This window comes from Engraulis encrasicolus, chromosome 11, assembly GCF_034702125.1.
Source record: "Engraulis encrasicolus isolate BLACKSEA-1 chromosome 11, IST_EnEncr_1.0, whole genome shotgun sequence".
Taxonomy (NCBI): domain Eukaryota; kingdom Metazoa; phylum Chordata; class Actinopteri; order Clupeiformes; family Engraulidae; genus Engraulis; species Engraulis encrasicolus.
In genome coordinates, this window is record NC_085867.1 from 21,512,686 (window position 1) to 21,535,704 (window position 23,019).

The window sequence follows — 23,019 nt, forward strand, 5'->3', positions numbered from 1 at the left end:
GACAGACTGCTGCTGGGACGCATCTAAAATGCGCTTTGCTCTTCAACAAGTGACTAGCCAGCACAAAAAGTACAATACACCCAATACACAAAAAGTTATTCACAGACGGCGCCTCCATAGTTACCCTACGGTACAATGGCTTTGTAACCATCACATCGGATGCGCAACCAACACATCAGTCGCGATGGCCAAGGCAGGTCAAGGAAATGTGCCTGAACAGATACATTTCATGCTTGCATGACAAATAAAGTATATTCTATTCTATTCTATTCTAACTGTCATACAGTTGCAGCACTTCCTTGCTGTCTAAAATGTAAATCTTAAATGCAGCAGCAGCTCATAACATGAGCTCCAGACGCAGCCCATCCGGGGGCAAGTGGCAACACAGCGCGATCGATTATCACTGCAAATAAATGAAAATCAACGCAGTAAAATGTAAGTTAATATGATTCATAGGCCATGTGTTTAACTCCTCATAGCATACAATTAATACATTTATGTATTTTGAAATATAGGCCTACATGGCTGTTTGCACCAGCAGGTGTGTGTGATTCAATGCGCGAGGCTCAACTCGCTTTAATCCCCACCCAACGGCCCTGGCCGTTTCACGTTACATGTGTGTCGTAACAACAGACCGACTAAAATTTACTGCACATAGTTTTCATTTTAAGTGATAATGGAAACACTTAGGCCTATCTTCTTCGAAGTCTTGTTTCAGTTGCAACTCACCAGATGGGGCGCTCTAACCTGGGACAGGCTACACCACATCTTCGTTGTAGCATTTGATCTACTATCTACCACTTGTTTTTTAGTAGGCTATATCGCCAAGGGTGAGTATTTGTATTCGAGTTAGAAATACAAAGAAGCCTATCACTTGTGTCAGACGAGAAACGACACTGCAGATTGACCTAGGCCTATATATTTTGAATGAAGTAGGGGCAGCATATCGGCAACGGTGAGGTTGAGGTTGTCATCTCAACGCAAGACTCTTCAAATAATAGCCTACCCGACATCTACATAGGCCCTATCTTAGCTACCCCCTTCAAAATTACAATGATTTTGGTCAGCATAAATATAAAAGGCTAAATAAATATGGTTTATTTAATTATTTATTTGCAACCTTCCCCATTCAGAGACAATACAGAATCTAGTAAAACCCAGGGTGAGTCCCCAACGTGATGTCATAATCGCATTCTATCTAAGAATTTTGGCCAACCTGCAACCCCACCTTTAAGAAAAATGTCCATTCTTTCACATTCCAGAACCAATCCACCAGGCTATATGCCTAATTGCTCTCCTCTTATAGTCAAAACTGCAGCATGTTCAACCAAAACAGAAACATTGTGACAAATGAGCCATAGTGTATCACCACATGACAGCGCTTTTGATGTGGGCGGCCTATCGTAGTGCCCTCAGCTCTTGGTGCAACAAAGTGACAGGGGGAGAATAATTGCACACACCGTTACGCAGACATTCTTGACTGACACAGTCCAGCTCGACTTACCCAGTCTGAGACGTTTTATTAGGATACAGGTAAAGTTTCAAGACGTTATTGGACCACCTGCCCATTAGAATTGAGAAAATTACGGCACATTCCTCATGTATGTGCCCTTTGTCCCACAAGCCCATTGTATACAACAGAGGAAACCCTGTGCAGTAAACGCCGCCATCTTGGATAGACAGTTTCTCCAGCACAGGATAACCTGCAGATCCCTTTAGAAACCTCAAGACATTAAGCATATAAAAGGCTAAACTCACGGTAAGATTATGTTCATCATCACACAAAAACATTTCATTTTACTCTCGGGTCTGTAGAAGCGCCATGTCTGTGGTTGATAAGGGGGTATTTAGAGGTAGAGCCTTAGGTAGATAGCGCACTAACTAGCTTCATAGCATACAACTATCCAGTTAACCGTCTTAGCTTATATTCTAGGTGGCAAGCTAGCAATATCTAATGTTGCCTGGAAGAAAAATTGAACAGCAAGTGGCAAAGGTGGCAACACTCGGTGCCTGTCTTCTTATGTATAGTTCTTACTGACACCATTGTTGTCAGTTGTGTTAGTAGGTTGGGCGCCTTTTTCGGGATTCTTGTTAGCTAGCAAGTGGAATGTTTTACATTAGGCTTGTGGCTTATCTTAGCTATGGAGTATCTAACCTGCTGTTGAGAAGCGACAGACGCTGGCTGACATAACTGGCGTAACTATCAGCTGTAACATTTGGTGTTATAAAAGTGTTTATACGAAGTGTGCTGTAGTCGACAGACGCTGAGATAAATTCATGGAAATCCGGAGGCGAGCGGTCAGTGTTGGGTGTTCATGAACACATGAATACAGAACACAGCTGCTGTAGCCTGTCTTCGCTAGCTACGACCACATCTGCTTGTACTTTAATATAAATATTGCTGATCAAATTAGAACAATGCATTATTAGGCCATGTTAATAGTTTCATGTCTTTAGGATTATACAGTAGTTACATTTGGGGGGCAGCTTTAGCAGTTCGACACAGCTTATTGGCTAACCAAATGCAAACTAACGTCAGATAACATTTATGATGGATGTGCCATACCATGCGTATGTCTTGTCCAGAATGTCTTTTGGTGTCAATAGATTTCACTTATTTAACCTCTCCGTTTAACACTGGCTGTCATAAGCCAGTCCCTTTATGCTGTCTTAAAATAACAATATACCACTGAGTAGGGATGCTGAACCGCCTTTAGGCCAGCGACTGGCAAGGCTACCAACGTTTAGCTAACTGGCGATAGCTGGCTACCACCACCGCACCGACAACCCAGGTTGTCTACTAACAACATTGACTGTGCCTAGCCAACGGCAATCCTCTCTATGACATTTTAGTGGTTTGCATCACAAATCTGCCAAAAAATGTTTTAGCCATAGAATGACACGTGTTGTGGTCTTCAATGAATGTCACTATTGGGGGACAGGGAGTTATCTTGCTACATAAACAACCCAATTGACAGGTTGGGTTCTCGGATAAACAGTGTGTTATTTCTGCTTTAAACGCAGTGTTTGAGGAAAATAAGCAAAACTGTGCACTCCTTACAATTTGACGACATTAGGTACGTAGTAATCGTTAACCGTAGTTTGTATCCAATCGTCTACGTACAATTTGCCTGACGTGCCTTTCGTTGTTTTGCCCATTCTACCTTTCAAGGCCTGATGTGAGTATAGCAAATAAGTAAGGGTTAACGTTCGGCGAGAAGGTCGCTACCGTGGAATAGCAGCACGACAGAGAGAATCTTTAGACCCCGACGCGGAGCGGAGGGGTCTTGTTCTCTCTGAAGTGCTGCTATTCCACAAAGCGACCGACTCGCCGAAAGTTAACCCGCTTATTATATGGATATACTTAAATGATTCACACATGGCGGGGACATTTCTTTAGACCTATTTAATGTTAAGATTGTTGCTGCGCAAAACAAAACAGTGCCGTTGTGGAACACCGCTAGGCAACAGCTAGGTAGCCAGGACAACAGGTGTTGTCTATCACAGCAGCTGATTAGAGTGACAAAAGACCGGACCCCCTGCGGAGTGATATGAAACATTCGCTTTAGCCACTGACTTGTATACAAGCCAGTGGCTTTAGCAGTGAAAGGCTAGCAGTGAACGTCTTGTTGCCATTGACAGCGGTAGCCAGGACAACGGGTGCTGTCTATCACAGCAGCTGATTAGAGTCTTGTTGAAAAGTCGCTTTAGCAGTGAAAAGTCTTGTTGCCATTGACAGCGGTCTGTTATAGACCAACCCGTCCGTTATCGAAAAATAACAGACGTCCGAACGTTGGGGAGCCCCGTTGAAATGAATGGAGCATTCGACAGATGACGTCACAACCATATAATAAAAGGTATTATCTGCCTACGCAACAGAATCCTCTTTTCTGATTGGCTGATGGGGTTGCAACTAATTCCCTATAACCTGTAAGGCGTCAAACGTGCGACTAAGTTAGGTTACTAATTCTAAACTGTAGGTTGCTATGGCCAAAACCCAGTCGTTAGTTCTATCGCATTTGTTTATCAAGTCAAGAGTCAGTCGTTAATTCTATCGCATTTGGTTGTCAAGCCAAGAGCCAGTCGTCAGTTCTATCGCATTTGGTTGTCAAGTCGGGCGCCGTAAAAGTTCTACTACATGCATCTGACAGAGGCGCGCCTGATTACGTGCGCACTAAATTTTTCTGCAGTTGGCATAATTCAGGTTACAAATTTACAGATAGGCCCAGCAATACATGGCAAAAATACCCTGTACCGAAATTCTAAGCACCTGCCTCGCCATCAATTGTATCGAAACGAGTCACCTCGTCATCTGCTCCACTCCCATGGTTTTTAAAATGTAGGCTATTTCCCGCTGCCTTCCCTTTGGTATTGATCTGAAAACATCCCTTTTTTTAAAATTAGGCTACTCTCCTCTTGTGGGGAAGGAACACGTGTGAAAGGGGAAAGGGGAGAGTTATTAAAAATGACCCTAGCGTTGGGAATCTCTCTCTCTCTTTCTCTATCTCTCTCTCTTTTACGCACGAAGTTGACAGGTAGCCTGTGATGATCAGCAGGGGGAAATAGACACGTAATGCGACATGTGTCGATTCAGCATAGAAATGCTTCGCAAGTTTTTGTTTTTAAACTTCCATCCCGCCGTGGTATATGGCCAAGGGAAAATTAAATAATCACAGCGTCGGCAGGCTACCAAACGAAGATTCTAGGCGCGTCAAGTTGGACGCCCGCACAGCAACATTCTATCTTGATAGAACATGGTTCCTACAACTTTACAGACGATAATAGATTAAAAAGTACCCCACCATAACGGCAGATAAGCGGGATAACGGCCTTCGAGGTCGACCGGTTATAGAAATTAATGGCTTGGCGGAGGCAACTTTGTCTCGGCGCTGCGCGCGTCGCGGAGCCGCCGCCTCGCCATTAATTTCATATAACCGGTCACCTCGTCGGCCGTTATCCCTTACTTAAAGGCAGGGCTCTAAATTAACACACGCCAACACGCCAAACACGGGTGAAAATTCATTTTGGCTAGTAGAAAAAAATACCTACCCGCCAATTTGGCTAGTAGCGCACGAGTACAGTAACTTATGAACGGTAAACCGCTGCTCTGATGAACGTTATACTGCGAGATTTCCTACATTACCCATGGACACTAGCGTCACGAGGTAGCCTCCCACCGTGGGCTTTCCAGTGCATCGAGCGTCAACTCCATGCTGTTGCGCGCGCCAGGATTGAAAACATTTCAGACGACCAGCCTTCTGTCAGCTAAGCTGCGCTCACACTATTCTGACAGGCAGCTCTCCTCCTATGCTCTCGTCGCTTTCGCTACAACCTTTTTAACGTCACTACTGCTATTATTACTATATGAACCTTGCTGTAACAGGCTGCATTTTTTAAGCAGCGAGACCCTGACCGTTTCAATAACAGGACTTACGCAGATTATGCATAGCGCTACTTCTGTTGTGTAGACGTTTTGTGCGAGTGATGAGAATGTGGCGGGGGTTAGAGCAAGGTTCTGTGTGTTGGTGAATGCTAGTAGTAGCCTAATTGTAAATAGTGACGTTAAAAATGAGTGGTTGTGGAACGAAATAGCGACCAGGGCAGAGGAGGAGAGCCGACTGTCAGAGTAGTGTGACCGTAGCTGTCAGTTCAGTTGTCTTCTGAAATGTTCAGAGTCTTGGCGCAACTAAGTTGGAAAGCCCACGTCATCGGAAAAAAAAGCAACCAACGACGAAGCTGTGGAAGTAACAAAGGAAGCGAAGATTCCCGAGATATTATTTACTTTTAATTAAACTAGGCTTCTTGTCATTTTGTTGCGCATGGTAGAGAAGAGCTCCTCCTCTCTCCTCTCCTTTTCCTCTCAACTCAACGTATGTGAGGTTTTGTAGTGTTTGGCTGTGTGCTTGGTTACTGTAGGCCTATGTTAAAGGTCTGTTATGTGAGTGGCTTGTGTGATGTGATTCAGCTGCTTTCAGAGGAATTGAACAAAAACTAATCAAATTAATTAGGCCTAACGAAAGTAAAAAATAAAACAGAAGTTAAAAAATAATGAAAAAATATATAGCCTATAATATGCTTATTATGTAGGCATATAGTAGCCTATGCAGGCCTATAGTGTAGCCTATCTGTGTTGTAGAAACAGTTGGACAAAATGACCATTTAATTAGATAATGCATAGTTTATTTTGGCGAGATAAAAAAAATGGCTAGTTGAACTTCTGTTTGGCTGGTAAGAAAAAATGTCCACTAGCCAAATTGGCTGGTGGTGGAAAAAGTTAATTTAGAGCCCTGCTTAAAGGGTAACGTTTAGGTTAAATTTATAACTAAATATATACTGGATGTTGTCAGGAGAGGTGTTTTGAAACATATATGTGAAATTCACAGTCTATAACAAAGCCAAACTGCAATATTTTTATGAAAATGTATCATTTTACAGCTACTTCTGAAGTATTGGGCTCCTCACTGGCAGAGCCTCTATGACGTAGATAGAGGGAGTCCAACTAAAGTTCTGGCTCAGCTCTCGCTTGTGGATGTAGGCTTACCAACCATTTTGGTTCTAGTAGAGAGGCTGGGAAAAGTGGACATGTGGACAGTGTTGTATGTGGGCTATTGAAAATGGTCTATTACTGTGTTTGTGCATTGTGTATTAAAAAAGACAGATCAGCGGGTCTATCGGTTTATCTAGAATATGAAACTGTTCTGGGTATCCGCGCTGTCTGTGGCCATGCGTAGGCCTAATTTGCGATTATACACAGGGGGGCGATATCTAGGCCTATCTCTCCTTTGCTTTCACATGAGAGATGCATTTCATAGGCAAATCTAAAATAGTCTCAAAGTAGACCATTACATAGGCTACTTAGAAATAGCGACTACCGGTACTTTAATATTTTTCCCAAAAACCGCCTATGCGCCCTCTGTCCATGGTGCTGAAACCGCGGCACTACTCCTATGTGAAGCGCGTTACAGTTTCACGAGGGTGTTGGCTTACAGGCTACAAAAAGACCAAACTATATAATAGGCTATGGTTGAAGGCCCTACCCTTTGCCGACAATGATGAGAAATAATATGGTCACTCATTGTGAGTGGCATTGCGTCAAACGTTTCCTACTCGGTGCAAAACAATAACTCATAGCACCCGAGAAAAATGCCATGTTGTAAAAATGGCATATAGTCTATTTTCAATTTCAGTTCACTGCTCAGTAGGCCTATTACATGAAACTTCAATAAAGCTCATCCACATGCAAGTCACAAAACAATAAACCAGGCGGCGGGACTTTCGATTATATTCCCTCCAAAAATGTCCGCATGTCACAAAAAACAGTTATTTGCATTGTCCGTAATTAAACCAAACTAAAAAAATATTCCCGTAGGCTAGAAGAAATCAAGTCTTCAGCTGCTATAATCCTAGTTACAAAACTGAAACAAAAATGGCAGCACAAATATTACCTATATAGCCTACCTATTTTTGCATTGCGAGCTGTCCACGTGTGTGGTGCTAGGGGCGAAATGTGCACTGGCAGCACTCGTCGTTGAGTTTGGGAGATGTCTTTAGTGGGAGTAGGCCTATTTGAATGTGTAAAACACGTTGGACATGCTAGCACACCACACGCGGAGAAAGCGTTCATTTGATAGAGAGGATACCTGCGTCTTTGTAAAGTGCTGCGCGCACGTTTGAGTGCCGGTTTTACAAATTACGGGGATAAACATGCCAGGTCCAAATTACTAACAGGAAAAGAGGGACGATGACAAAGGAGATGAATCGCCAGGAAGAAAGGGATGATCTTTCTCGCAGAGCAATGTTGTCTGCAAGAGCGAGTCTCGCCTGGTTTTGTGTATGGTTACGACACGCAATCCACCGCTGGACCAGCTGGCTATCAGCAATCGCCGCAAGAATCAAACCTGTTTCAAATCCTGGTCATCTCTCGTGAGTGTAGGGTACTGCATATAGGTTAGTTAAAACATTGCTACGACCCAATTTGGCACACTGTCCACTCCATGCGCTCCTGTGATTATTTAATTTCAAATAGATAGGCTACATATCTTTCGGGGCTCACGAATGTCAGAGCAGTTTGATGCAACAGCCGTTTGATGCAATTCTGTTTGATGCTGTGCGCAAAAACGGCCATTCTCCTTCACCCGGGCAATGTGGATGCATGTCTCCCGCTGCCCGTCAACGTCTAAAGACAATGTCTCGTGATAGTGGTGGGAAATGCAATGTCATCTCATAATCATCTCATATGCGATGTAGGCCTAGGCTATAATCTCGAAGCGTGCAGACGATTTCATCTTGGCCAGTCAGAGATGGCACCAGTTTTTTAAAATGTCTGCACCGTTGCACCCTGTGCGCCGGGAAGGCTGTTTTCTTAAAACTAATAAAGAAACCTGCTTCATCATTGGCGGGTATGCAGTGACTTAACTGTTTGCGCAAGAGCCTCCAGTATAAGCACCTGTTCGGCGTGATCTAGCACAGTCGCAACAGTTGCAACCTCACGGTACTTCGGTATGAGGTCTATTCTGAGCAATATGAACCAATCGAGTCGGCTTTGCTACTAAGCAAAATACTTCACTTATGTCTACTTTACTAAGAGGTATTTTGTGTAGGCCTAATATTTGGAGACATCACCTTTCCCTTTCTGCAAAGCGCTTTCGGGAAGCACGTCTCTCTCTCTCTCTCTCTCTCTCTCTCTCTCTCTCTCTCTCTCTCTCTCTCTCATACACACACGCCAACTCGTCCAACTCTTCGCAAGAGGACGGCTAGGCCTATGTTTAATGTCACATGGCTTGTCTTGTTGGATAGGCTACCAGGCAAACTTGCAAGCACCTTAAGTTTCGATTGTGCCGCTTGGAGAGGAGGCATTTAAATGTTACAATTTAGGCTACACTTTAGGCATCGCCTACACACGTTCCGATTTTTTTTTAACTTTAACACGTTGTGCAAAATGAGTAATTTAAAACGCACCGGTTACTAAACCAGGCCGGCTACTAAACGGGGCCGGTGTCTATTTTTCCGATTTCTCACAACACCCGGTTACAAAACGAGGCCGGCTACTATTAGGAGCCCGGTTACAAATCGAGGAAATACGGTAGCCTAATAACGGTCTGGCACACCCTCGTGGCGCTGCTGCAGCGCATTGACATGGAGGAAACCTACAAAAAATATTATTATTTTAAATAATAAAATGGTTCAGACGGTATCTGGTGGATACTGCCACTGTTTAAGGCCATTTAACTTGTTGAAATTTAGCCTATAGGTCTGGAAAGGTGTTACAATATTATAATCTGGCCTATTCTCTGCGGTGCTTAGTATGTCTGTAGAACGCGGCGACTCCCTCTGTCTACGTCGGATTCTAAATGTTTGTTTAAAAGAAGCCGCCGTTATTTTTGACAAAGTTTTCTGAAAATGTTGTTTATGCAATAATTCGGTATTTTGACATATATCACATCTAAATTTATGTATTAAGGTTCTTAAAATGAGATTTAGTGGTGTTTAACCTGCAAGTTACACTTTAATGTCGAGGGACAGAAACGTTGCCCGTCGTCAGTTCTCAGACGTTAATTTATGTGTCATAGGTGGTGAGAATATCGTTATGCCTCAAGGGCCCAGTTTGCCAGTGCTCACGCCCTGATGGTGATAGCATAATGACTTAATTGGAGCTTTTCCAGTAAGTACATCTGTTAACAAAATCTCGGCAACTAGGCCTACAGCTCTTCTCGCTGTTGCAAGAGTGCTTTCAGTCAGGTAAGGGGATGGAGACTCCCAACTGAGATCGCTCCCGGACGTGCGGTCCCAGGTGTTTCTATCACTCCCGGACGTGCGGTCCCACCCGATTATATTTCACGTATTATCATATAGTGCCACATACAAGCAATTTAGGTTTAGGGTTAGGGTTAGGGTTAAGGTTAGGGTTAGAAACAAAAAACTAACATCAACAAGATAACTGGCTCCGTCATATGGCGGTGGTACCGATAGTCTGGCTAGTGGGAGCGAGATGAAATGGGAGCGTCCTGAGTTGGGAGCGTCAATCAGGGAATCTTCAGTCATGGTCATAGTCAGGTATTTGACAAATGTGTGTGATCAAGCTGACTGTAACGTGTAAATAAACACACTTTATTAATCCTTGTTGTAATCTTTCACACTCTTGTGTTGGGTTGAAAGCGCAGCTTTAGAAGTAGTACTTCAGCATCAGCAACATCGCATTGCAGTCTCAAGATACATCTTGTTCACCTCAGACAACCTTGAATTGCCCTGGGGTGGGGAAGATTTTGTTTGTGTTGCTGTTAAGAGAGCGTTAAGCATGGTAGACTCAACTATGGCTTTGTCTCAGCTTATCTGAACTATAGAACAGAGAAGAGGTACGCTACGTAGCGGTCAGTTGCTTGCCGCTCCTTGCCACACCGTCTTCACACTCAGAGATGGCCTTTAATTACCTCTGGACACCTGTTGCTGATTAAAATGGGGGAAATCTTGGCAGGCGGGTCACGTGATCGTCAAACTGAAGGTGTCAATCATATGAGTCATCGTACAAGAAAGAGAGGGTGTGTGTGTGTGTGTGGTGATAAGTGCTGACACTGCAGTGCAGTCACATGCTCTGAGTTGTGGCTCTCGCTCTCTCTTGCTCTCTCTCTTTAATGGATGCATGCAGCCTGTGACGCCTACATCAGGAAGGAGACGCAAGGAGGGCGGGGTCTCTGCTCTCATCTCTCCTTATCAGCTGCCAGGAGTGGAGGAGAAGGAGGAGAGTCTGGAGGAGAGAGTAGTCTCAGATTGAGGGAGGAGAGGAGAGAGTAGTCTCAGATTGAATTTACTAGGAGGAGAGGAGAGGAGAGAGTAGTCTCAGGTTGAACTAACTAGGAGGAGAGGAGAGGAGTGGAGTGGAGTGGAGTGTATGAGATGGGAGTGGAGGAGGAGGTGAGAAGAGATGAGAGGAGTGGGTGGCAAAGGAGAGAAGAGAGTTATCTCTCTCAGGTTGAGGGAGGCAACCACTGGAGTTAGTGTTTGTCTCACAACCCTGTGAGTTGGACTGGCTCTTCCTCTTGGCTGCTGTGTTCGTGCGCGCGCATGTGTGTTTCAGGTCAGGAGATGGTGGTGGTAGAATGCATTTGGGACGGACAGAGTGTGTGTTTGCATTGCATCCTCCTGGCAGGAGCACAAAGAGGACGGGAGGGAGGGGTGAAGGCCAGGCCAGCAGTAGAGTAGAGCTGACACATGTGACCAGTCATGTGGAGGGCAGGAAGGCAGAGAGGAGGATAAGAAAAGGGAGAGGAGGGCGGACTGATGAGGAGAGGAAGGTGGGTGGGAGGAAAAGGGGAGAGAGGAGGAGGGGGGTTGTCAGAGTCCTGTGTCCCACCCAACAGGAACGTGGTAGTTTGGGAGTGAGGAAGAAGGTGATGTGGCCAGGGCTCTGGCTTTCTTTGATCGTAGCCTGCCCTGGTCATCATGCTGGACACTCATGCATAGACAGAGAGGCACACACACACACACAAAATGTGGGTTTTTTTTGGGGTGGGGGGGTTCCTGGTTTTGTAATGTTTTGTTCTGTAATGTAAGGGCTTAAAGGACCAGTTCAGTCAATTTCAATATGCTGTTGTATTGCTCACGCCTCACGCTACCCTTGACTTGTCAGTACCAGGTGATGCCACATTTTTCGGCTGAACATAGGCCTACTCCAAATACTTTCCCAAAAGGAACAGCTGTTTGCTAGGTTTTTGGGAATAAATACAAATGTTTTTTTGAAATGTGAACAAAGCGCTGCCCCCATTACAATGACCAAGATCTCGGAAAAGGCTGAAGAAGAAGGGAAAAAAACCTCAGGTACTGACAAGTCCAGGGTAGTGTGAGCAATCTGAGCATTACAACTGCATGTTGAAATTGACTGAACTGGTCCTTTAACCACATTGATATTGCTGAAAATCTGAGAAGTATTCCCTCCATTTAAAAAAACAACACACACACACACACACACACACACACACACACACACACACACACACACACACACACACACACACACACACACACACACAGTTCTTATCTCAAGACAAATCAGCCTCCAAATCACTTCCTGTGTTCCACATTAAAGGAGGGTTGAATCTTATTACCTTGTTCCCCAGCAGCCGCACTGTCCTGACTCTGACTCTGCCCTCGTCTCTGTTCTGATTTCTATTGCACTGCTAGAGGACGCCATGCTTCAGTGGAGTGTGTGTGCGCGTGTGCGTGTGTGTGCGTGTGCGTGGGTGTTTGTTTTCTAAAGGAAATGCAGTTCACGACTCTTGGTGTAAACCACAACCAAGGGATTTGTTGGGGTGATTTTAATCTTCAGAACCGGTTTAACGGTCCTGTGGTTCAGGGCTACTGACCACACCACTTGTTTAGTGTGTGTGTGTTATGTGTATTTGTTAGGGTAGAAGACATTCACTGTTTGTGTTGACTTATAAGTTAGTCTAATCTAGTTGTGTCTCTGAAACCGGGGGTGGTAAAATGAATCAAGGTAATCACGTTTGCTACAGCATTTGAGCAAATTATAGTTGTTGAAGTTCATGCTTTGGACCACAAAGGCTGTGATTTTGAGGAGAGCACAATTGCCCCTACCACCCATTCCACCCCCACTCAAATTTACGTCAAGGTATGATTTTAAAATGTAAAATACAATTTGAAAATGAAAGCATAATTCTCTCTCTCTCTCTACTAGATTGTCCTGTTCCTGCGCATTCCCATATCTGATCACACATCAGGGTTTCAAAATCGTGGAAAAATGTAGCAAGCAGGCACTCTCATGTTTCAGGCCGCTTCCCCGCTCTTGAGTTCCAACTGAGTTCAAAACCCATCAAGAGCTGCTTGGAGGAGCCATGCTGCTGAGCTGTTCTTTTCTTCTCGTCTCTCTGTGTCAAAGCCCACTGATGACTGCTTTTCTCCTTCTGTGAAGATACTGACACTCGTCTCACTCTCCGTGTAGCTGCTATTTTGGAGCGAGTGAGGGAGGGAGGGAGGGAACTTGCTCGTGCAGTCTGTCACTTGTTTTGCTCTGGCAGGCTAGTTCACCCAGTGACTGACAGAATACTGTCAGGTGTGTGTGTGTGTGTGTGTGTGCGCGCGCGCGCATGTCTGTGTGTGTGTGTGTGTGTGTGTGAGTGTGAGTGTGTGTGTGCGGGTGAGGGAGAGAGAGAGAGAGAGAGAGATGAAGTGGTGTGGGAATGAACTCTCTAAAAGTGGGGTTCTGACCTCATTCAGCCTAAAGACCTGCACTTGTTTAAGTTGCTGCTGCATGCCAGCTGATATTGAAGCTCCAGCACTTGGCCTACTCTTGAATTGATTCATTTGTTGGATGTAGTTTTCTTGGGGCTTGTCCACTCCAGTTTACTGTCCATGCATCTCTAACCAAAAGCATTGCCAACTGATCACTGTGGGTAGAAAATTATGCTCATTGTTTGTCATTGACCACATCATTCATCGTCAGACCTTTGATCTTCCTGTGATGTTTGTTTTTGTAATGACTGTCATTACAAAAACAAACATCACAGGAAGATCAAAGGTCTGACGATGAATGATGTGGTCAATGACAATGAGCATAAGACTTTAATTACAAGGCAATCAACTCTACACAACAAATAAGCACCTGTACAGCAAAAGCAAAGGCTGCTTAATTAATAGTTATTTTAAAGGCAATGATGCAGCTCAAGCTATCATGGTACTTTTTCTACAAAGTCACGTCAGTTCTTATATCAGTGGCTCAACTCTCAACCATTGGTTGAGTAACTTTACACTGATGGTCTACTGTGATAGACCTAACAGAATATAGCTGTGTGATCCCTGTGGTCATAGAATCTGCGTATGCTTCTAGAATCTAAGATTCTCTTGATTCCTTTCTTTTTTGCGTTTCAACTATCTCTACAGAATGTTCATCAGACTTCTGGCGCCCCGTGCATATGCAGAGTGATGTAGGGAATGTAGAATCTATATTTGCCACATTTTCTTTCCAGAACAGTGTCACAGCCCAGTGTTCTTCACCCGTTCACATGGTCTGTAAGTTAGCTGTGCCTCTGCATAGATCTCTTGAGAGTGTCCTATCCTGTCCTGTCTGTCCTCCTGTCCCACTGCCTGAATAACTGTGTTTGTATATCAGCACTCTAGCAGCTCATTTCAAAAGCCAAACAAATGGCATCTCTGACAGCAGCGGCCTGCTCATCTATTCATGCTGTGCAGCACCATGACATTACCAGTAGCTGTGGAGGCTTCAGCAGCGTTGTTGTTGTTGGTTCACAAAGTGTAGGTGTCACCGGCACGTCTCCGCGCACTGCACTGAGTAGGAAGGGTGTTGTGTGACTCACATGGGGCCGCTGCAGCCATATGTTTGCATTTGAAGCAGATTAACCGATGGTGTCGAGGCCACTTGCAGTTAATCTGAAAGTGGAATTTCCTCAGGCACCGCAAACAACAACAACATGCAGTGCACAGGAAGGGGCCCATGGGCCTATAGTACAAAGCTGGTTCAGGATAAGTTAAGGTCAAGTTAAGAGGTAAATCATCCTAATGCAAGAGCTTTTCTTAAGAAAGTGTGCTTCCTTCTTTGTATATTCTATTATCTCGTGCCGGCCTGCAGGCACGGCACATTTGTACATTGTCCCATTATCCATGAATGTTCTGGCTTCAAGGACGCCCGAAGGCAGGTCACCTACATTGCCCCCTGTGCGATCACCATTAAATCTCGAGTTACATTTTTTTTAATTGTCATGGCCAAAAACACAATTTTGGATTCATTTCAATGTATCGTGCAGCCCTACACCATGCTACTATGGACGAGAGTCTGTGCTTGTCTGGCCTACCTAGTCTCCTACAGTCAGTCTTCATCTGGCCCGTGCACGCGGCCACTGTCTCGTTCTTATTCCTGTGAGTCCCTGCCTTTGTTGTGGTGAGAGTGCACGGGTCTTAAAGGGTGTCACGGGTGGAGCGTGCCCAGCTGTGTGTGCCGCGGTGGCAGCCAAACGGCCCTTTGTTTGTCCAGAGGGGGTCTGGGGGCAGGGGTGACACCACTGGTGGCAGCAGCGTGAGGGGCGGTCGAGTGCCAATGGCATGTCAGATCGCTACTGACTGCTCTCTTGGCTTACACTACACACACGTTAGATTACTTCTCTGGAGAGGGAGAACAGAAGAGGGCATGAGGAGAGAGGGAGGAGTGAAGAGGGTCGTCTGTCCAGTCGTCTGTCTCTCTCTGTCTGGCTGTCTCTCTCTCTCTCTCTCTCTTCCTGTCCCCACCTCTTTTTCCTTTAATCTCTCTCTGCTCTTTTCAGCAGCTGTCTTTCCTTCCTCTCTCTCTCTAGTTCTCCTTCTCTCTCTCTCTCTTTTGTGCTCTCTCTATCCAGTCCTCTTCCCTCTCCCTCTCTCTCTCTCTCTCTCTCTTTTGTGCTCTCTCTATCCAGCCCTCTTCCCTCGCTTTCTTGTACCACGCTCTGCCACAGTCTTTCCCTCCTGTCAGCTGTGTCACCCCCTGCTTCTCCACCCGCCTGTACACATGTGTCTAAATCCCCATCAGTCAGGGACGCTCTCGTGCATATCGCTCCTGCAGAGGCTTAGTCTCAGTCTCTACCCCCCTTCTCTCTCTCTCTCTCTCTCTCTCTCTCTCTCTCTCTCTCTCTCTCTCTCTGTATCTCTCTTTCTCTTTCTTTCTCTCTTTCTTTCTTTCTTTCTTTCTTTCTTTCTTTCTTTCTTTCTTTCTTTCTTTCTTTCTTTCTTTCTTTCTCTCTCTCTCACCATCTTTCCACATGGCTTGTTATGACGCCACCCCACCCCACCCCACCCCACCCGTCTCCTGGCCCTTGTTAGGGGCATGTGGGGTCACAAGTTAAAAGATTTGGATCCTTGTCTGACAGTAGACTAGATGCTACATAAATTATGATGCCCATATTGAGTAGATGGTGGGGTTTAGGTGGGTGTAAAAGCTTATTGCAGAGACCCTGCCTTCCAACCCTTGCCTTCACCTCACCTCGGATTTGGAATGTCAGCTCAGTTGGGTGGTGGTCATTCAGATTCAAAGAGTTCAGTTTGTTTAAAGTACTCCTGTTTTTAGAGATATAAGATTAACTGCTAGAGTTTCCTCCATCAAAAAGAAGCTGCAGCTCCTCAGTTGAAGAGTGAAATGTCTTCACACTCCAAGTAGAAGTCTAGGTGCTTCCAACTAAACCCTTCACCTAACACAACCTGGATAAAATGACATGTCTATATCTGAAAATTGTCATTTATCCAGGTTGTGTTAGCTGAAGAGTTTTATATGTGTGTGTATGTGTACAGTATGTTCTGTTCTGGGGAGTATTTTTTTTTGTGATCAGGTTTTTATTTAATAATAATCAAAACTGTAATAACATGTAGAAATACAAAACATCATAAAAGTCTGGGGGAAAAAGATATGCAATGCTAACATGCAGTGAATATGGTCCTCACCCACCCAACCTGAAACTAATACCAAAAAACCCACATGACGCGCAAGATGTAATACACATAAACAAATGAAAGAATTGTTATGTTTATGAATGATTGAAACATTGCAAACATGTGAGGAAGGGGAGTGTTGTGGTAGGTTAAAACTAGAGAAGTTATGGTAGTAGCATGGAAATTCCCCTGTAGAAATGGATAGTAGTGTATTTGTAGAGAGGGAAGTGGCCTAGTGTATTTCAGAGGGTTTCGCTGGTGCACTCTTATCGCTGATGACCTTAACGACCTCTACTCTGGTCTACTGCTCCACGCTCCACACCAGCCTCTACTCTCCCTGTGGAGGGACTGAACATGACTCATCATATTCTCTCTCTCTCTCTCTCTCTCTCTCTCTCTCTCTCTGTATATTTTTCTCTTTGTCTTTGTCTGTCTATCTCCCCAGTGTTCTAACACGATTCTGTCTTCTCTTACAGAGCCACCATGGCCACAGCACCGTACAACTACTCCTACATTTTCAAATACATCATCATCGGTAAGTAGCACCATTGAGTGCAATAATTGGGGTCCCAAATATGCATTCTGTCTTTGTAAATGACGTAGATAATACACACTTTGACTGCTCACGATTCTGTAGGGTGCAACCTTATAGCCGGACTGTGTCCTCATGTAACACGTTATTCCACTGCGTTTAACTCTCTCTCTCTCTCTCTCTCTCTCTCTCTCTCTCTCTCTCTCTCTCTCTCTCTCTCTCTCTCTCTCTCTCTCTCTCTCTCTCTCTCTCTCTCTCTCTCTCTTTCTCTTTGTCGTTCTCTGTCCGCAGGGGATATGGGAGTAGGGAAGTCATGTTTGCTTCACCAGTTCACAGAAAAGAAATGTAAGTATCTCTGTCTTACCCCGGCCTTGCCTCCCCTCCCCAATGCCCTGGTGTACAGTACTGCATGGGCATCAGGCATGAGGTGGTGATGAAGCCGGCTCACCACGCATCATGTGGCAGGGCTGAGCGGAGCGCTGACTGGTCTCACCACAACCTCTGACTGTGTGTGGGTGGATGCTGACTGTTCAAAATTGGCTTGAGAATATTAAGCTGTTTTTGTCTGTGTGTGTACAACTCACAGTGGAATGTAAACTGATAAGATAAAAGTGAAAAAAGTCCCCTTCGACCAGGATCCAGACTTTTTTAACTTTTAGCTTGTCATTTGGTTGTCCTGCTCCCAGTTCAGACGCGTTTTGGATGTGCAGACTTAAACCTACTCTAATTTAGACTGATAAGCTCATAAACCATGTAGAAAACAACAATCCCCAAATAATGGTAATGAATCTGATATAATCATAAAATGAATCTCATACAGGTGTAGTTGAATGGCGTGGATAAATGGAAAGATGACCTTTTCCACTAAATTGAAAGATGGGTCACTTGATTAAACTAGCTTCAGTTGATGGGTGGTGGGCAGACTGGCATTGCTGGCCAGTGGCCAGTTGCCAGTTGCAGCTCAATGAACTGAAGACCTTAAGAGACCCGTCTGTTAAATAGGAGGATGAAGCAGCATTCCCAATGGCTGTGAGGTGATCAACAGAGGCGTGTGCGTGTGTATACTGTATGTTGTTATGCTCAAGTGTCTTCCTCCAGGTAAACCCTCCTTCCTCTGGGAGTGTTATTCATGACGCACTTTGACAAATGGTGCCTCCGCAGCAATAATAAGCCTCCCCCTCCACCTCTGCACATAGGCTTTCCCATGTAGACAGATGGTATCTGGGGAGCAGGCGGGTTCACTTTGCATGTCAACATAGCTCCCCTGCAGTATCAACACTACTCATATGGAAATAACACAACCGCAATAAGCCCAACCTTAGTTAGTATGGGAGTAGCATCGTTTCCATAAACCCCATGTCAGTTAGTATGTAAAAAGTATGGCTTCTTATGTGCAGTGTCCGTATGTCAATAAGTAACATGGCTTCCACGTAGTATAGAATAGAAAGAAATAGAATAGAAAGCCTTTATTGTCAGTATACAAAGTATACTGAGATTTTAGCTTCCCTACGAAGTGCACAGTCCTTTATAGATGAGCATTGTCCAGTAAGTGTGTGTTCATTGTTGTAACAGCTTTGGGGAAGAAGCTGTTCTTCATCCTATTGGTTCTGGCTGGCAATGCCTTGTAGCGCCTGCCAGAGGGCAACAGTGTGAAGAGATGAAAGCCAGGATGTGTGGGATCTTTAATGATACTCCTGGCTCTACTTACGCAGCGTGAGTTGTAGATGGTGGGTATGGGAGGCAGGGGGCAGCCTATGATTTTTTGTGCTGTTTTAGTATGCCAGGGTCTGATTTTGTAACATACGACCCAGCAGACTAGCATAGTAGAACTAAGAGGAAATGCGCACATCCATGTTAATGTACTGGGTGCTGCACTAAGGAAACAAAAATACACAGATCATATCTGATGAAAGGCGTGTCGCCCGAAAAGTCATGATTAAAAAATCTGTTAACGGGAGTCTTGGTGCCATAGACTTTATTTTTGTTTTCTTAGCAGACTAGTATAGGCAGAGAGAGTAGAGAGAGAGAGGTTCCATTGGCCCATTGTTTCCTGGTTCTATTATGGCCCCCCTTAGGCAGATGGGCAGACCTAAGGATTGTTCTATTCATTGTAGGAGCATTATGACACGCCCCTTTAGGCAGACCGGAACCTGGTCACGTTAGGTGCCCATAGAAACCTATTATGTTGGCATATCTCTATACTTAAAGAATCTCTGGTATAGGCCTGCGCTTTCAGCCTTCTTCCTGTATGTAAATAAGTAACTTAGCCCCCTCAATGTCATAAGCCCCAGTGCCATACGTAACTACCTTATCTCCCTGCAATCAGCCCAACCCCTGAATGGAAACGATAACATTCGGCAACCCTCTCTTGTAACCAAAGCGTCCATAAGTGATTCACACAAAGTAGAAAGGCTGAATGGCTAGGAAAACCACAAACCGGTAGCCACAATGGCTAACAAAAAGGTAATGTAAGCCCTACAGGTGAATAACGACATGTCTCACAGCCATAAGCCGCATATTCATAAGTGCCCGTATGTGAACAATTACATATTCCCACTGTCATATCCTGCTGTATATCTATAACGAATGTAAAGCCCACTGCCATGATCTCTGTGCAGCTTGTGAATAGTAACTAAGGTACCCATCCATCCTCCACACTCGTAAGCCCTGTGCTGCCGCGTGGCAATAAGTGACTGGCTTGTTTGGAGAAGGCACATGGCATGGGAGCACTGGGTGACTCATCATCACCAAGTGGCTCCAGTATCCTAGGCAGACAGGCCATCAATACACGCACGCACACGCGCGCACGCAGACGAGCGTGCACACACGCGCGCCCGCACACACACACACACACACACACTCACACACACTCACACACACACGCACACGCAGACACGCGTGCGCACACACACACACGCAGACACGCGTGCACACACGCACACACGCAGACACGCACACACGCACACACGCACACACGCAGACACAGACACACAGATACACAGATGCACAGATACAAAGAGACAGGCCATCAACACACACACACACACACACACACACACAGACACACAGGCTTGCACGCAGAAGCACACGCACACAAGCACACAGGCACACAAACACACACGTGCGCGCACACACACACACACACACACACACACACACACACACACACACACACACACACACACACACACACACACACACACACACACACACACACACACACACACACACACACACACGGCCACGCATGCACACACATACTCTCTTCCTTCCCCTTCGTGGCAGCAGTGAGCAGGGAGGGAGATTAGGGAGGCGGTGATGGGGCTGGGGGTGTAATTATCACCACGGTAACAGCATCTATCTTCGCCTGGAGTCAAAGACCTCCCCCCCACCCCCACTCATTCCTCATCCCAAGCCATTCATGCTGCTCCACACACACTCACACACACACACACACACACACACACACACACACACACACACACACACACACACACACACGCAGTCAACACCCTTGTCTCTTCCCAATTTCATGGGACTGGTGCGTATACACACACACACACTCTGACACACGCGCACACACACACACCAGCCTGCACCTGCACACAAATGGGCGCTTTGTGCCGCAGGGGAAAGGCAGGTTCTAAAGAGCTCCTCTCTTCCCCTCTCATCTCTCCATCACTCTCTTGCTCCTCTCTCTCTCCTTTTTTCCACTCCTCTTTCATTCTCTTTCCTCTCTTTTCTCTCCTCCTCCTCTCTCACCCCTTTCAACCCTCTTTCTCTTTCACTCTCTCCTCCACTCATTTACCACCAGCCCCCCCCCCTCTTGAATCTTTAAGTCTTCTCTTTTTGCCTCTTTGCTCTCTCGCTCTTTCCGTGATCCAGGCATCTGATGAATGAGAGAAGAGATGAGGACAGAATTAAGAGGGGGAGGTTTTTGTGCTGCGATGTGACCTGACAAATTTCAAATGGGGCCTGAATGACACACCAGCAGTTCTATGATTGTGTATGTGTGTGTCTCTGTCTGTCTGTCTGTCTGTCGTGGAATGTTGCTTTTTTCTCAGCCACAGGAATGTGTGTGTTTGTGTTTTTTCTCTGTATTTGTGTGTGCGTGTGCGTGTGTGTGTGTGTGTGTGAGTGTTTGTGCCTGTGTGCGCGTGTGTGTTTGTCTCTGTGTGTGTGTGCGCGTGTGTGTGTGTGTGTGTGTGTGTGTGTGTGTGTGTGTGTGTGTGAGTGTTTGTGCCTGTGTGCGCGTGTGTGTGTGTCTCTGTGTGTGTGTGCGCGTGTGTGTTTTCTGCGTGTGGAGCATCAGGGTAAGGCAGGGTGGGGTGTCAGGAGTGCTTACTACACACTGAAGCACCACTCGCATGCCTCCTCTTCCCGCCCCCCTTCTCGCCGAGCTGTCACTCACTCTGGTCAGATCCAGGGCAGCCATGATTGATTGACAGGATAGGAGCAGCCCGGGGGTCGATGGGCGCTGAGTGAGTGGGGCGCAGGGGGTGAATGGTTCTGGTATTGATCCAGTGGGCCAGGGGAGAACACAGAACCAACAGCCATTTCATTTAGCGCACACTCCCAGTCTGGACTCACAGGCAACACACACATACACACACACACACACACACACACACACACACACACACACACACACACACACACACAGACTGAAAGATACACACACACACAGGGCCCAAACTCAATATCTTGCAAAAACGCAATTGAAAGATCATTTTTTCATTTGCAATCCGAACGTTGAGTGGGGAAAAGTCCCCCAAAGCACGAGGACACAAGCACAAGTGGAGGACGAGAGTTAGGACAATGGAATGCACCCACTGGCTCTTTGCCAGGTCTGTGCTCGGAGGTACACACACTAGTGCATGCATGTGTGCACACACTCAATCTTACTCATGTGCATTCGAGCATACACAAAACCCACTCACACACATACAGCAAGTGAAAGGGAAAGCAAGTGCGTACGGGAGTGAGTGAGTGAATGAATGAAAGGGTAATCTGAGAGCAGTCTTGTCTTGGAGCGTTGGCAGGTGGCGTACAGGTGGCACACACACACACACACACACACACACACACACACACACACACACCTCTAATCTAGCACACCCCTCTTCCTCTGTCTACAAACCAGCTGACTTGTACTGCAAGTTATCTGCCCAAATCTGAATCGCCCTTAATGTGTGGCGCCTCTGAATGTTGAGTCATGCTTCATGGATCCCTGAAACCGCTCTGCCACGATTGTTTGTGTCCCATTTGGATTTTGTCCCTGTGCAGCAGCTTTTAAAGTGGATTTACAGCAGGTTGAAAAGCTTCTAAGAACATTTAATTACAATATAATATGGCCCTGTTATGATTATCACACTAGAATGGGCCCGGTATTCAATCACAGCCGGTCTCTGTCTAAGCAGCCGGTCTCTCTGCCTAATGGGCCACACCTTCTCTTTGTGCTAGAGGATGTAAAAACGGCCTCCACGTTTTATGTCTGCAATTATGTCTTAGAATAGAAAAGCATCTGTAATGTAATGCAATAAAATGTGTCTGAGGAGGCCGGTGGTGGGTCAGTTGGTAGAGGAGCCTGTTCAGCATCCAGAAAATTGCACATTCAAGCCCTGCTCTGTCTGAGCCCCATCGATGTGTCCTTGGGCAAGATACTTAACCCTGAATGGCTCCTGGTGGCTCGGTGGTACCCTGTCTGGAAGCCATGGCCACCAGTGTGTGAATGCGAGTGAAGGGGTGAATATGAGGCATACAGTACATGTAAAGCGATTCGAGTGCTCTCAAAGGAGTGGAAATGTGCTTAGAAATGCAGACAATTTACCATTTTGTGTGTGTTTGTGTGTGTGTGTGTGTGTGTGTGTGTGTGTGTGTGTGTGTGTGTGTGTGTGTGTGTGTGTGTGTGTGTGTGTGTGTGTGTGTGTGTGTGTGTGTAGTCATGGCAGACTGCCCCCACACGATCGGCGTGGAGTTTGGGACGCGGATCATCGAGGTGAGCGGCCAGAAGATCAAGCTTCAGATCTGGGACACGGCGGGACAGGAGCGCTTCAGGGCCGTCACCA

The 23,019-nt window shown here is 45.7% G+C and overlaps 1 protein-coding gene across 1 annotated transcript in view; it reads left to right on the plus strand.

The window, feature by feature from the left end:
• Positions 1-1,457: 1,457 nt before the first annotated feature.
• The window catches only part of rab14l (RAB14, member RAS oncogene family, like), a 29,439-nt gene continuing 7,877 nt past the window's right edge, over positions 1,458-23,019 (plus strand). The window contains exons 1-4 of the mRNA XM_063210194.1: positions 1,458-1,759; positions 16,896-16,954; positions 17,243-17,296; positions 22,894-23,019. The exon at positions 22,894-23,019 is cut by the window's right edge and continues 52 nt beyond it. Coding sequence (XP_063066264.1) covers positions 16,903-16,954; positions 17,243-17,296; positions 22,894-23,019 — 232 coding nt within the window. The 5' untranslated portion in view covers positions 1,458-1,759; positions 16,896-16,902. The remainder of the gene's footprint in view (positions 1,760-16,895; positions 16,955-17,242; positions 17,297-22,893) is intronic.